General features: G+C 44.3%; 1 protein-coding gene across 1 annotated transcript in view; it reads right to left on the reverse strand.

Moving 5' to 3' along the window:
• LOC142767919 (uncharacterized) overlaps positions 1 to 17,035 on the reverse strand; it is a 235,887-nt gene that overhangs the window by 44,888 nt on the left and 173,964 nt on the right. Inside the window, exon 6 of the mRNA XM_075870158.1 lies at positions 13,103 to 13,159. Within this exon, the coding sequence (XP_075726273.1) occupies positions 13,103 to 13,159 (57 nt within the window). The remainder of the gene's footprint in view (positions 1 to 13,102; positions 13,160 to 17,035) is intronic.

Raw genomic sequence — 17,035 nt, forward strand, 5'->3', positions numbered from 1 at the left:
TGGCTCGGGCGGCGGTGTTTCGGGAATTCGAAGCGATTGCCGGACTTCTTCTCGCACAATGTCGGCGATCGAATCCACTTGAGGCTGCGCCGAAGGCAGCAGTTTGCGCAGCTCTTCCCGCACGATCGCTCGGATCGTTTCACGCAGGTCGTCGGAGTCACTGGCTTGAGCAGCAGCGCATTCTGGAGTCAGGCGACGATTATACTGTCTGGTGCGCATGTCCAGCGTTTTTTCGATGGTGGTCGCCTCGGATACAAATTCTTGGACGGTGTTCGGTGGATTTCTCATTAGTCCCGCGAAGAGCTCCTGTCGATCACAAATGGGTCGTCAATCTTTAGACACTTTAGATTTGTCTGAATAAACAAGCCGAGTTGCTTTTGCCACGTACCACTTTCTGTCACAATGACACGGAAGGGCATGTCAACCTTATGTGGTTTGGCAGAAAAAAACATGCTGAGCCCATTTTTTTCACTTTTGCTAATGTGCTGCGCTAACTGTTCTAACTCTGGTTTACGACACATTTCCCTGGCCTGCGGTTTTACTCTATCTAGACGAATGTCGGTATAACATTTGAAAACAGATTCGATAGCTGTGACCGCCTTTTCCAGGTACAAGCAATTAGGAAGAACGGCGAAACCACCCTCCTTATCTGACGGCACGACACAAAGTTCATTGTCTCTAAGAAACTTAGTCGTCTTCTGCACCGGAAGGCTCTTGCTGGTAGGCTTACCCCGTAGGAGCACGTCGACGCCTTCTGAGATGCACCTGTCTGAATCCTCAGGTGATCAAAAACTCGCAGGCTCTTATAGGATTTTTCAAACAGTCAAATCAATCTAATCTTTTCGGTTTTTCAATTGACATAAAGGACCTATACTACTCTCTGCCTCACAATGAGGTACTAGAATGTATAAGGGATAACATAAAAATTTTCGGGGAATCGAACTTCCAATTAAAAACTGGCATTAGTTCGCGAGATTTTCTTGACCTGGTTTTGCTATATCTTACGTCTACTTTCGTTCAATGGAATGATTGCATTTATCTGCAGAAAAAGGGTGTTTCAATTGGTTCATGCATAGCACCTCTAATCAGTGATCTTCTATTGGCAAAAATGGGCAAAAAACTGCAAGAAAAGTTAGAAGGCTCGCATGTTGTCAAAATATTCAGATACGTGGATGATTTCTTGGTTCTTCTAAATTGTAATTCTTCTATGTTTCACTCATTTGCCACTCAAACTATAGGTGTGTTCGAAAATTGTTTGAAGCCTCTTGTGTTGACACATGAAATGCCCGGTAATAACAAATAACGCTTTTTGGATTAAAATCTGGTTTTTAGCTCACAGCACATCTGTTGGTGTTATGAACCACGTGCGAAGAAACCTCTACTTCCCTTTTCTTTTGCTCACAGTAAGATAGTTAAGCGAGGCATAGCACGAACCTGCCTTGAGAATGCTTTAAATAGGTCGTGCGGCCACAATATCTCTGCGAGCTTCAAAGCTCAAGTTTCCCGCCTTAAGGCTTCAGGTTTCCCCGAGGCGTTTATCGCGTCTGTTGCTGAGACGATCCTGCGGACTAATAAGGCAGAGCAGAGGAAGCGACAGAATTTGAGCAACACGGATACAGAACGTGAAAGGATAGCCGTGATTCCGTACATACACCAGAAATCACACAGGCTTAAAAAAATCGAAAAACGTGTTGGAGTTCGTGTCCTGTTCTCGGCACCGTTCAAATTAATCAGCCTCACCAAATATACCAACCCCCTGAAAACGCAATCATCAACGGGATGCAGAGTTCAACATCGAAACAGGTATGCGGCCTGCTCCCGGGAAGTCGTCTATAGGACCCCCCTTTCATGTGATGCTTGTTATGTCGGAACGACCGGAGGGTGTCTGAACGATCGGCTGAGAGAGCACGCGAACAATGTTAGAAATGGGAAAGATGGTTTTCTTGCCCAGCACTGCACTGAGTGCAATTGTGTTCCCCTCTTCAAGGACACAGCGACGCTGTACAAACACAGAGATGAAAGCACCCGGGTCATTGTCGAGACCGCACAGATGGCACGCGAACAGGTGCCTTGTATTAGCAAGCCCTCCGTGGCTTTGTCCGAGAAGGAACGCAGGTTCCTCGAAGGTTTCGGTGCGGGCAGGTAGTTATTTTTTCTTTACCTTTCTCTTTCGTTTTCTTCTAGGTTTTTTCTTTGCTGTTTTCCAGTGCCTTTGTTTTTGTGTTGTTTGTTTTTGTTTTTCTTACTCATGTTCTGCTCTTTGTGCCATATGGTTTTTATCACATGGTTACTGTCTCCTCTATATATTTTCGTGCTCTGCGCAATAAACTCAGTTGGAAGTTAGCGCTCATGTCTTTCGTGTCCTTCTTGTCTCTGTGTCGTCGTTTTGTTCTCGCGCTATAACTATCGTCATGCCATACCAACTAGCCCAAGCTGCCACACTTCTATGCTTCACAAGCGCATGCAAGTTACATGTTGCCAGACAGCGTCGCACTTTTGGCTAAACACCGCTATGTAAGACGAGGGGCGACTTTAGCTCATTATTTTATTAAAAATATCTCGACCTATATTCCGGTTTACACGGTACTGAATGTAAAATTAAGTAAGTAATGCGTTAACTACAAGATCCGAAAAAAAAAAAAACATTTTTGTACCTTTGGTGATTTCTGTTGATGATGTGCATGCACTATACATAGCAGTGTGCTAAATATTGTGCGTCTAACTGAAACCTTTATGTAAGTACTTTATTTTATCTTAATCGTCTAGCACTTAAATATGAATGTATGTTCAAAAAAGCCTGCATAATATTTGTTTGACCTGAATTTCTAAAGTCTTAATACACAAGTCAGTAGATACAGGCTTGTAGCTGCTAACTAAAATCTATGTGGTTATTTTAAATTTTAGTGGAAGCTGCTGCGCCTATAAACTTCTGACGCTGCATGCCTAAATTAATATTGTGTAGCTGCTTGATGCTTTTTTTAATGTCACTACGCGAGTAAAAAACCTGCATTACAGGGCCTTCAAAACCTGCATTTAACCATTCATACTCCTGAAAATCACTTGCGCACTTATTTTGTGAATGAGCGTTTCAAGCTGGGAAATAACCTGAAAATAGGTTTCCTAGCTGAAAATCGGTTTCCTAGCTGTTTTCTGCTCTAGCTGGAAATTTTCTAGGTATTTCAGGTTTTCCAGGAAATTTCCGAAATATTTCTAGCTGGAAAACTTTCATTCCAGCTGGTAATAGAAAAGCCAGCCGGAAATCTTGCTGGAAAACTCATTTCCAGCTAGTGATTGGCTTTCCATTTTCATCTGGGTTAAAATCGTGAAATCTTAATTTGATGTGTCACCTTTCATATGTTTCGTTGCGATTGCACTGCTCGTCAGGGTAGAGGTGTGCTACTAGCTACTTCTAAATCCTTACAGTGCCATCACGTCAACATTCAGAGTGACCTTGAAGTTGTGTGCGCTTGCGTCGATGTCGGTAACCGTAAAATTACGACAGCTGTTTGCTACCGTCCTCCTTCCTACCCAACCATGTTCACTGCTGAGCTTCATGATGTGTTAAACATGCCTACTTTGCGGCGCCCATCCAACCCTAGTATATTATTGGGGAATTTCAACTTTCGCAATATATGTTGGGATACTGATCCTTCATGCTGTAATCCTTTCTCTTCACAATGTAACGAATTTCTTGTCTGCTCCTTATTTTCACTGACACAATTAGTAGTCAAACCAACAAGAATCTCAAACAATGCCGCTAACCTCCTCGACCTAATCTTATGTTCTCATCCTTACATAGTTACCAATGTTGCATGCATACCGGCCTTAAGTGAACACCGTGAGAAATAATAAGTTCAACTTATTACTTCCCACACTCAAACAAATTGTCGTAAAAAAAAGTCAATTTATTGATATGATAAGGCGAACTTTGACGACAATAGTGCTGAGCTAGCCGGCTTCCTTGATCTCTTTTTCAACCATTTTAACAATCGCACCGTAGACGAAAACTGGATTATGACTAAAAAGAAAATACTTGAGCTGACCCACAAATTTGTCCCCTCGACTGAAATATCATGTAATGTTAAGAAACCCTGGTTCAGCGCACAGTTAAAAAGGCTTTTTAACAAAAAAAAAGCTAATGTATCGAACAGCCAAAAAAGTGGTTTGGCTTCGAAATGGGATGCCTACAAGAAGTCGAACAGCACCTACATAGGGGCATTAAAGCTTGCCAGGAAGACGTTTCACATGCACACATTGCCGACAATGCTTGCAATTGATCCCGAAAAATTTTGGCGAGTTATAAACCCTTCTAGTGACAATGTCGTGGCATTGATCAATTGCACCGGTTTAACGGTACCTTATAATATATGCCCCCAACTTCTTAATTCTGCTTTCTGCAACAACTTTGTAGTGCTTTATAAACCTGAGTTTCCTCGTCTTGCAGTTGCAGTTTCCCTGTTGCAGTTTCCCTGTTATGGATTCTATTATCATTGAGCCTCTTGGGATTGAAAAAGTAAATAAGGGTCTCAAGTTGTCATCAAGTCCGGGGTCAGATTTATTAATGCTAAATTTTTGAAAAGTGTTTATTCATCTGTTCTACTTTCAAGAATCTTTCAGCAATCCTTCGACATCCATCAGCTACCTGCTCACTGGAAAGTCGGGAAGATGGTCTCGGTTCACAAGTCTGGTAGCAAAAATTCACCCCTCAAATACCGCCCCATCTCTCTCACCAGCATTCCCTGCAAGGTTCTCGAATATATTCTGTACTCACACTTCGCAGAGCATTCAGACAGTAATTAATTTTTTATGAAATCACAACATGGTTTCCAAAAAAACTTGTCGTGCAAAACACAACTTTTTTCTTTTACTCACAGCCTTTATCTTATTCTTGACAAAGGTTCTTTCGCAGACTGTGTTTTTTTTTACTTCGCCGAGGCCTACGAAGAAGTATGCCTCCAAATTCTTCTCTTTAAACTTGGTAAACTTAGTCTTAATCCTAACCCGTTTAGATAGCTTGAGAATTTTCTTTCAAATCAGTCACAATACATTTCATAAAAAGTCATTCATCTTCATTTAACCCTGTAGACTCTGGTGAACCACAAGGGTCAGTTTTAGGCCCTCTTCTTTTCCTCATCTACATTAATGACTTACCTAATGCTGTTTCCTCTAACATTTATTTTTTTGCAGATGGCTGTGTCATCCTCCGCGAAATCTCAGGTAACAACAATAACAAGTCCGTACAAGACTATATTAACACTATCTTTAAACTGGTGTGGTGTATGTCTGATTCAACTAAACATTTTAAATGTAAAACAATGCGTGTAACTCATAACAATGTCCCTCCGCCTAACTACTAACCTAATAACATTCCCCTAGAAGCTATAAAATTCTACAAGTACCTTGGGGTCTACATAACCTCGACACTTTCCTGGTCACTACACAATGATGAGCTAATTAGGAATACTAACCGCATGTTAGGATGTATCCGGTGAAATTTTTCTTCTGTTCCTTCCTCATTAAATTTAACCTGATATAAAACACTCATTAGGAGTAAATTGGATTACGCATCATCCATATGAAACCCTCACTCCGCCACCCATACTCAATCGCTTGAACTAATCCAAAATAACGCCGCTCGTTTTATTTATAGCAATTAGAGCTGAAAATCAAGCCTAACTTCCATGAAGAGCTCCTTACTACTTCCTCCCCTCTCATCCCGACATAAGTGTTTTTCCCTCGCTTTATTTCATAACTTATATTTCTACAATTCCTACCTGCGTGAAAACCTTTTATCATCTCCTTCTTACATTGCTTCTCGCATTGATCATGTTCATAGGGTTGGGATAATGCACTGCCATACCAAAAGCTGTCAAGAATCTTTTATTCCCAGGACGTCTCAAGAATGGAAATACCTTCTCGGCTCTATTGCTTCAATCAAGGACCACTCAAGTTTCGCTTGGCCTTTACGGACATCATCACCCCAGGACTTGACTAACCAATTATTTCTTGTATTACCTAACCACTTTTGCTGCTTTGTTGTTGTTTTACTTTTGTATGTATTGTTAACCACTCCCCTCTGTAATACTTCGGTCCTGAGGGTAAAATAAAATGAAATGAAAATGATGGCTGTGCTGGGTCAGTGGCTTGGGTTGTAAAAACAGGCTGTTGAATGGGAGCTGGACAGGCAGCTTCAAGCTCCCGACGAAGAGTTCGAGTGACGCGGTCATAGGTGGGTGGTTGGCGAGCGGCTTCACACGATAAAGTTGCGGCCGTGTTGGGCAGTCGTGTGAATCTCTGCGTGAAACGGCGGCTCTGAGCGTTTTCAAACTGCCGGCACACATTGATGATTTCATCGATAGTAGTGACGGTAATGTTGACAAACAGGTTGAAGGCATCGTCGGCGATGCCTCTGGTTGAAGGCATCGTCGGCGATGCCTCTAAGCCCATTCGATACCTTCTCAGGCTCGGGCATGTGTTCGTCAACCAGGCGGCAAAGGGCGATGACGCTGTGAATATACGCGGTGTAAGATTCGGTAGACGTCTGTGCCCGAGTAGCCAACTGATTCCGCGCAGTTATCTGTCCTGCAGTGGTGTTCCCAAAAAGGTCACGGATCTTTTTCTTGAAAGTGTCCTAGCTGGTAATGTCGGCTTCGTGCGTCTCGAACCAAACCCGCGGAGGACCATCAAGATAAAAAAAAACCCGTTGACAAGCATGAGTGTCGGGTCCCACCTAAAGCTGGCACTGATCCGTTCATACACGTTGAGCAACTTGTCAACGTCAAGGCCATCCTGTCTGGAAAATACGCCATGATCCCGAACAGGAGTTAGTACAACGTAGGTAGGAGTCACAGAAGAGGCGGGTGGTGAAGACGATGTTCTTCAACTTGTGACATGATAGGACACGTGATGATGCGGCCGTTGCGGAGCTTCGTGATGGGTACAGCAAAGGACCAAGACCTTGACCACAAATATGTTACGTAGAATGAGACGGGACGCCGATAAAATCGGAGCGCAGCACACAAAGCGAGCAAAACAGTCCTCTTCGTCGTCTTCTATCCACAGAATGGTTCACCGTTCATGCGATAGCTACGTAACAATACATACAAATACTGTATATATTTATACAAGAAAATCTACAGTTCGTAACTGGTAGCTATACGTCGCTTCCGTTGCCCCTCCATTAAAACAGCTTTATGGTCCGTGAAGAGGTAGATCGGTGATGGGTCATTGTGGGATGTTTGCAAGAACGAACTAGTAAGCAGTTTGCAAAGTGGAACTATAGGTGGTCACGTACAAAAAAGGAATAAACACTGTGAGACAATCTATGGTTCTTTAATGTGCACCTAGATACACGTACACGACCATCTTGCATTCATATTGACTACTTCTCAACAGTATTGGTTTCATGGTCGGTGAAGTGGTGGATCGGTGACGGAGTGTAGTGGGATGTTTGCAAAGACGAAGTAGTGGGCAGCTAGCAAAGGTGGAACTACATACATACATACATACATACATACATACATACATACATACATACATACATACATACTGTAAGGTCTGGCGTCGCAGGCCAGGGGGGTGTCTTCTTTGTCGCAAAAGGGCGCGCTTCCCAAAGAGCTAATTCTCGGGAGACGATTCTCGGGAGAAGACCGATTCTCGAGAGAATACCCCGGTCGCTCGCTGCTTTTAACAACCAGCTAGATGGTCCCCAGCCAGAGAATCGCCGGTGGGCGACGTGAGGACAGTGTATAGACACCCATCCATCAGGATTAGAGTCCGTATATAGAAGCTGGACAGGTTTTCCTAGTGTCGGGAACGGGCGCCCTTTCTCCAAGCGCCAGTGAAACCAGTCTGCATGCTCAGCAAGCGGGTAGATGAGGGCGTTGCTGCTATCAGGCGCGTTGTAAGCTAGAGCAGCCGAAGCAAAGGAATACAGACCAAAGCCTCCAGTTTGCTGTAGCACGTGTGTCGACGTAGTTTGCCCTGTTCCTGCCATACTTTTACGTTGACACCGCAGTGCTACTATGACATAATGTGATGCAACGCGCCATAATTCTTCAACAATGCCTTTAAAAAAGAGAGGACGTGTTTTGTTTCCCCTTGTAAAGGCTGTTACAAGTCGTCCTCTGAAAAAGCTTCCCTGTTCCGCGCTCCGTCTGACCCTGTTCACTTGAAGGAATGAACCCGAAGCATCAAGAGGGACGAGAAAGTGCTCACTGAGACCTGTGTTGTGTGGTCTCGTCACTTCGACGAGCGATTCATCCAGAGAACGTTCAGGCACGTAATCAATGGCGATGTTGTTAAGCTCGACCGCGAACGTCCGGTGCTTACGAAGGACACTGTTCCCACAATTTTTCCTGATGCACCATCGTATTTCACGAAGCAGCTACCGAAAAAGAGAGCAGAAAGAAACCTGGGCAACAGCTATCTTTCACCAGCAAAACGCAGAGCTCTGAACAACGACCCAGCTGAAGACCCCAAAACACAGACCTGTGTCAATGAATCATCGCAAGGACCGTGCCCGTTGGGAGAAATCGAGTTACCGTCGGCATTCTGCAGCAAGATTCCGCTGCCATGTGATGCCAATGCTTTGTTCTTTGCGTGGCACACCGGCACGGAGCCGTGTGATGTCCGTGTCTCAAAGTTCGTTACGTTTTTGATGTCCATAGAAGCTGCTGCGACGCAGGAAAACTTCTATACTTGCAGTGTGTTTTGCCATGGCATTAAGATGGAAGAGCTTTGTGTGAACAAGGAGTTTGATCCTGCCAAGGCGTTGAAGAAGGTTGACGAAATACGACTTTGTCCAGGGTATGGTGTTGTGCCTGTCACCAATGGTCAGTGCATGCGGTTTGGTATAGCGTAGGTACTTCGCAAAGAACTGAGTCACCAAAAGATCTTGTTAAGCTTATGGAAATCTTAATATATGTAATGACCTCAAGAATACCTTCTAAAGGTTTGCGCCCCAACTGGCCAAGTGAGAAGTTTCTAGAAGAATTCAAAGAATTCCTTGCGGAATGAGAAGATTATTCTAGCAAGCATGGTGGCAGATTTCTTAGCCCAGGAACTGCCCTTGGTCTGCGCGTGACCATAAAGAGCACTTTGTCTCTTTTGGACTACTTAAGCAGCTCACTAGGCTACAAGTACTTGTTAACGGCTAATCTTAGTCAGGATAAGATGGAAAACATGTTCGGTGTCGTAAGGCAATCATTTGGTTGCAATGACCACCCTTCACCTGAACAGTTTTTAATTAAAATAAACAGCCTGTCAATCTACAGTCTGGCAAGGCCTCCTAGAAATGGGAGCTTAACAGGAGACTTCTTAACCTCGCTCCTAAAGCAAGCTGATGTTGGAAAAAGAAAGCCTGACTGTCTGATAGAAAAAATTGATCAACTATTGGATGATGGCAATTTGAAATGTGCAGAATGTGTGTTAGAAACACAAAGCAAGCAGTCTGATCAAGACAACTGTGTCGAAAAGCACAGCGACAGTAGGCTAGTGCATTACATAGCTGGCTATGTTGTCAGAAAGTCGCTGAGAAGATCTTCATGTCCCGAGTGTGCCTCTTGCCTTTGTGTTTTGCCCCTACAGGCAGAACAAGATGAGAATTCTGTGTTCACAAAGCAGTTCGATAACGGAGGTCTAATCTATCCTTCTAAAGCTGTTGAGGAGCTTGTCTCAAAAGTTGGACACATTTACTGTGTACTTTAGCAGGAATGAGCTTCATGCTGAAAGCTTGCTCTGCTTTTTGCATTTTTTTACAGGGAGTCAGCTTAAAGAAGTAGGGTGCAAGGAGCATGGACGGAAATCGACAACTAACATAATTAAATTCTAGACACTAACTCGGCTACACTTCTTTGCTAAAGCAAATAACATCAACCGAAACACGGGAAAGGAAAAGCAAAAGCTCCTGAAAATGAGGCAATGCCAGTAGAATAATATTTTGTCTAGCGCAATTACTCCTTGCATTTTTGTGTACATTCCCTCGTCGTGAAATAAATAATGATAATAATATCTAGGGTCTAACATCCCAAAACCATGATATGGTTTGAGGGAGTGGGCAGAATATGAGGGAGTGGGCAAAAGGTTGCGTTTACTCATACATACATACATACATACATACATACATACATACATACATACATACATACATACATACATACAAGAGATAGACACACCGGCACCTTTAGGAGCTTCGCCTCTAAAAGTCCGATTTATTGCATTCTGCGAATTGTATTGATAACGACCCCCTCGCATTTCAAGCACCGATGCCATAATCCCCAAGTGCCTCGTCTCCAGCCCACTTCTTCCCTACCTTCGAAGCGAAGTCACTCTTAAGTATAGTATACTTTGTTTTTACCATACTCATTGCCAATAAGGCGTCTAAGATGCTATCAATAAATACGTCATCATAGCTGGAAGTAGGTGCATAGGTCGCTACCACCTTCATCTTGTATCTTTTATTAACTTTAATTACGACACCTACTACTCATTATTTATCTAGTAATTCTCTATGTTACCAGCTATGAAGGACAGAAAAATTCAGGAGAGGCGCTGACATCATATTCGTTAAGCCACCGCATTGCAAACACCGGCACCGCCTCCTAGCAGAGAAGCAGATAAACACTTCGCGATTTCCGTCGCACGGCGGCGTTGGAAGCGGCGCTGACTTTCGATTCGCGAATGCTGTTACTTTTGCGTGTCTTTTTACGAAAGCTGCCCAATGCCCAGTTGTGGCGTGTACTCAGTGTGAACCGCGTGCACTACTGAAAGTACCTGGTATAACTTTTCATGCATGTTTGCCACACTGCGCAATAATGCACGGTATTTGCACGCAAAGCTCTCGGCTGTACGCTCCGTTGGTTCTTACTCATTCGGCCATTTGAGAACACACGCGAACTTTTATTGCGATAGCACATAAATATATATATATATATATATGGACACTCTTGGCACGATTTTCCCTCTGGCGTCGGCGTCCCTCACCGAATATGTATATGTAACTATATATATTAAAACGCAAAAAAACCTATAAAAATTGACCCCGTTTCTGCATGTTACCCAGCAAAACTCGTCGAAAGACGATAGTTTTGAATTTGGAGAGAGTGAACAAATTGTTTATTTGATGTTCTTTGCAAGAAAATTGGTGCATGGTATTCTAGAGGCGCTGCGTTAGAGTGCCTCGAGCGTACAGCGGAGGGGAACGAGCACATCAAGTCATGTCACACATGAGACATGAGCGCTATCTGGCAGTTATCTTAAAAAACGAAGCAAGCGCGCCTGTTTGGGACGTGATAAGGTGTAGAACGCAAGGCGGCGGGTAGGTGCTGCCACCGTGTCGTCTTAGAAAAGCGCTGGAAACACTTGCCTTTTAATGCAAGCGCTGCCTGGTCAGCGCGTGATAAACGCTACGGTCCTTATAAAACTTATGTATGCTTTTTCTCATAAAAGACATGCATACAGAATATTGACGTGTTGTTATGGTGCCTCAGATATGCACAATAATTGCTTTTTAGTTGACAATCACACAAGTATGGAAGGCTGAACCTTGAGCAATATTGTGGGTGCTGAGGATAGGGTCGGCTATTTGGACTATCATTTGGCCACTTTGGTGCCGTTTAAGGTACCGTTAAGGGCGGACAAACAAACAGGCGGACAAACAAACAGACAGACAGACCAAAACATTTGCGTCGAAGGTACCCAAGAAAGACTATCGTCCTTAAAAACACTTCCGTGCACGGAACCGTACTTGCGTCCTTTCAATAGCGAGTGCGAGACGTTAGCCACTGCACCAGCGAAGTGCACGTCCTTCAAACGGCAAGCTATTTATACTACCACTTACCACTGCTGACAAGCATCGCGGGGGGAACTGTGTTTACAGCATTAGCACTAAGTTGGCGCAATGAGTGCACGTCGCCACATCGCGCGGCGGCGCGTGCTGCAATCTCCCACGCGTACTTTGCTCCCCTTAGAGGAGGAAAGCAATGCTCCCTTGCACGCCCTTATCTTGCGGTGGGGAGGAGGGGAAGATCATACCCCTTGGCTGGCCTCGGGCTTTACCTGGAGCAATTCTTTACCTGCAACGCAGTAACCTTTGTGCGCCGGGATTACCCAGCGCACAAATGTTACTGCGATCATTTCGGTCTCAATTGGCGAAAAGTACGTGCTTTTTGGGCATAGGAAAGTAACAACTAAGACACCCGTTTGCGTGACTCTGCACATGTGAGTACGTTTCGTGCGTCATTTGTGCGCGAGAAATGCGGAGAATGTTTCAATCTGCTTTCCATTCTGCTCGTGACCTTCCGATTTGTTGCTATCACGTTCATTGCTTCGCCTTTGCTGCAAAGCTGTGATTTCTTTTTTTGGTGTAGCAGGCGTCGTATCATCTTTTTAGAAGTTGTGTCGTTCATATGGAAAGAAAATGAACTTTTGCTTTTATCAAACTAAGTATGTATGTGTTGTGCAGTGCACGCTCAACGCGTCTCAGTTGTGTGCGCACTGAAATTACACACTTAACGTACACGATCCCGTATACATTCCAGTGGTACCTTCGACGTGAAGTTACGCCAAGTACTAGGTTGGCGTTGCGCGGAATACCTACAAAACATGCTTTTAAAATCATGCATTGCCACACTGACAGCATGTACGAGCAAAGAACTGCTAATAAACAATGTATTTAACTGTACCATGCTTGGTCCTCAGTTACATGCGTGAGTGGTCAATGCCACGCGTAATTTACGGTAACACCAAATAATGCCGCTGCTCTACCCACTCATCATCATGGATATGCCTTCGTAGATATGCCTTGTTCTTTTTTTCGCCCACTTTCTTTTGCTCCTGAATGCTATTGATTTGATTTGTGGGTTTTGATGTCCCAACTCCTTAATGCGTCCTTCAAGAGAAGAATAAAATTGTGTGTTGTATCCTTTTTTTTTATCTATTGAGTCCACGTACGACCACTACAGCAAGCAGTTCGAACAGCAATGCTTCAAGGAGACAATCACACTATCCTTTCTAATAGAAGGACTGAACAGTGATGAAGGAATTCTCAACACACTCCCCTTAAAATCTTCGTAACGCCATACAAAAAAAAAAAACAGCTCACCTCTTTCTCTCCTTCCAAACCGTTCAGCTCTTCTTCTGCTACAGCTTGTGCTGCGCCCTGTAAAACACATGCAGATCATAAAATTGGTCTTACAATTGTACTTATCCCATCCGCTGTGCACACCTTTTCAGGGTTGCGAATTCTGGAAGCCTAAAATGAGGCTAATAAAAAGTTCCGCATGAAGATGCGTGTTTGCGAGAAAATATGTAACCTCGAAAAGTATTGTTTTGGTGAGGATTTCATTGGTCTTGTAAATTCTAAACGTGGAATCTTTTTTCTAATTATGTTTACCTAACAATTATTTCCATCAAACATACTTTTGAACATGCTAATAGTTGCATTGTGTGCGCCAACTTATCGAGGCGACTAAAACAAGCTATAAAATATACTTTCCTGAGCTAATAAGACTGTTGAAAAAAAAATGAGCCAGTGTGATTAAAAAAGGCTAAATTTCATAACCTAGCATGTTTAAAGTGCTTAGTTTGAACATCGTGACTTAAGGCAGACCGAGTAAAGCATACACACAAAACACAATGACATGTGCACGCACCAAGTGCGGCACTAACTTTCAGCTGATACCTTTAATTTCATATGGAACAGCCCCCTATATATACAAACGCAATCACCTGTGACCAAAGCAAGAAACGTACAAAACAAGGACACAAAAGCACATGTTTGGCACAGTCACATCTTTTGAACAATAAAATAAAAATGATAAATTCAGAAGTATCTTTTTCGTGTTTCTAAAGAGGAGAAGGTATGCCTACCGTAACTCATGTGGTGCATGTGGGAAAAAATGAGTTTACGAAAGATAAATAAGCCTACATAATGCGATGTGGCATCTGGCAGCGTGACAGTTTCAGCATAGCGTACCAGGTGTTCGATAGTGACACTAACTTAGCCGTTCCTGTCACCTGCGTTGAAAAGAAGACGATACACGTCTAATCTGATGTAGTCAGAACGCCTGGAGGGCCAAGCCAAATGCAGCAGTTGGCTTTTGACCTTCTAGCGTTGTCATTTCAAACACGAACGTACGCACTCTCGGACAAAGCGATGCATTCAGCTCTTGTAGTACCGCAGCCGCAGGCATGCATGAGTTTTTACTACACCGGCATGACCACACTGGAGATACGCGTGAAAGGAAGTGCAGATATCGGCACACAGGAGGCGAGGAATCACTATGAACCACATACGGCCGTCAGATAGGTAGTCACGGCTGTAGTTTATCGCGGATGGTGACGTGTCGAGCTCTGCGTCGCCGTGAACTGGTAGCGGTGAGTTGAGATGGCTGAGAATACAACATCATTATAGAGACTATTCACGCGTCATGGCATTGCTCAAAAGAAATGTCCGCGTATAAAAGTGCCAGAGCATCGTAACTGGAAACAGACGCAGTTTCATATTGCCAAGTGTGTTTTTTATCTTGTGCCGTATTCAGCTATCGCCTACAAAGAAAACAAGTTATTCTCAGCGGAAACCACACCTGCAGTTCATATTAAGCTTTAGGGCCGTAGTAGATCATTCTGTTCCATTGAGATTGCGCACAAGCGACGCAGTATCACCTGTAGCTACTGACAAGACGCTAACAAATTACAGACTGTTCTGGAACTGAAGCGGCCACTAAAGATGATGCTGGAACTTTAGACAGCGCGTGTATCGCTTCCGACATTCACCAACGCTCGTAAGTTCATCGACAGCCATTTACTGCAATCAGTCTCATTGCGTACAAATGTAGTGTAAACTTCTGTTTGGCAGCCACAAGTGTGGTCATAAAAAGAGTTAAACGAGTAAAACAACTAGAAGGACGCCTGAAAACACCTTCACTACTCGAGCATTTCGACGAAAACGCCGACAAAAAAGTGCACACTGACGCAAGCAGCACAGTACTTTGTGCCCTTTTTTATACAAGACTAATGGCGTGAAAAGGGTTATCAGTTACTCTAGGTGGTTGCTATCTACGATGGAAGCCAATTATTCCACAACGAAAGAGGTTTACCTTGCCAACATCTGGGCTACGTCGAAGCTTCACCCCTAGCTATAAGGCAGGCCTTTTAAGCGTTGAGTGACAACCATGCCTTGTAATGGGCAGCTAACTTGAAAGGACCTCCAGGTCACCTCCACAGGAGAGTCTGTGACTTTAGGAGTTTGACATCATCGTCGTTAAGATGTCCAGCCAAAGGCACTCTGAAACCGACTGCCTTTTCTACGCACCCGTTGACCCCCCCACAGCGTACGATGATGGTGATTGCTTCTTGGGAACCTTAAGCGTAGATTATTTCACCGAAAGACATCAAGCCGACCCTAAAATTCAGGTCCTTGTAGAGCACGTGGAGGGGAAAGGCACGGTTGTAATTAAAGTGAGGACCAGCATCGTTTTTCTTGCGGAACGGCATCCTCATGAAGAAAAACTTTCGCGAAATCGGGCCAACTACGGCATCGTAGTACAATCAGCGTTTCTTGCAGAAATTTTCAAAGTTATACATGCTGGTCCGACAGCTGGACCCCTTCAAGTTTCCCCTACATATGCTAGTGAGGGCACATGAAAAGTACTACTGGCACCGCTTCACTGCCGATATGACCCACTTCCTTAAAAACTTCCCAAGACTGTCACCGACAGAAGACACGGCCAACTACGCCAGCTAGACTTTTGCCGCCCATGGAGCTACCTTTCTTGTCGTTACTGCAAATCAGCACGGACACACTGGCACCACTCCCAACGTCGAAATCCGGAAACAAATGGATTGCCATAGCTACTGACAACCTCACACGCTACTCCAAGACAAAGACGCTACCCAAATGCAGTAAACCTAGGCAGCAAACTTCTTCTTCGAAAACATTGTCTCGGGTCTAGTCGCGTGCAATTCGTCATTCCTGACCGAAGTATAAGCTTTACGGGGAACCTAACTTAGGCGATCTTGAAGTACAGCTACACCAATCACTACTGGACTACCACCTACAGCCACAGACCAATTTTATCACTGAGCGTAAAAATATGACCATCACCGACAAGCTGGCCATGCACGTCAAACACAAGACATGCACTGCCATGATTCCGTATATGAACATCGCATATAGAATGGCCGTACAAGAGACAACGCAGATAAGGCCATACAAGTTGGTCTGCGGAAGGAACCCGGCTACAACGCCATGCTGCCAAATGTCGCTGGCGAAGAAAACCTGGATGTCACAGTCTTACTTTCAACAAGCTGAAGAAGCTCGACAACTCGCCCACCAGCATATCTTGCATCAGCAGACGACACACAGCTGCCATTAAAGCGTTCGAAGATGCCTTATGAGATGCCAGCCTGGCGGCCGGGTTCGGGTGTATATACGCTGATTGGCCGACGTGGAGAAAGCTTCTTCGGCAATACTACAGTATTGCTTCAAGTCTTTGCTCTGTTGACTATAAGGGCATACCGGTTGGCGTTAGGAACTATCAATGCCACCGAGCTCGACCAGTAGTCAACCATGTCATGCGTCTCAAGCCATTTTACACGCGTCAGCGCATCTGAGGACTGTACCATTTTATTGTTTTACTGTCTAGCTTGCGCTTTATAAGGGCGAAGCTCCTATTATTCTAACGTGGTCGTGCGTCACCCGTAAGCGAGAGAAGCAGAGACGAGAAAAAAAAAAGGCTGTGTCTTCTGAACAGTATGATAGAAGACGTTCTGTCATAGAAATACATACAAACTGCAGTAGAGTGATGGCGCTGTACCACTTCTCTCACACTAGATGCTGCGTGGGCTGAGCCTTGGTACGCGGAGAACGGCTACATTTCTCTGTCTTCTAGATAGTCGCCATATGTGGTGGTTTGTTAGTGGGGCATGAACGAAACAGAGTGGCGGGCACATTGAACACGCTTGTGCTTGGCTTCCTTGGCTCGCGTCATGTCGGTGTTACCTGCATGTCGTTTGCATTCTCAAATGCAATTGG

The sequence above is a fragment of the Rhipicephalus microplus genome, chromosome 7 (genome assembly GCF_043290135.1).
Source record: "Rhipicephalus microplus isolate Deutch F79 chromosome 7, USDA_Rmic, whole genome shotgun sequence".
NCBI lineage: Eukaryota > Metazoa > Arthropoda > Arachnida > Ixodida > Ixodidae > Rhipicephalus > Rhipicephalus microplus.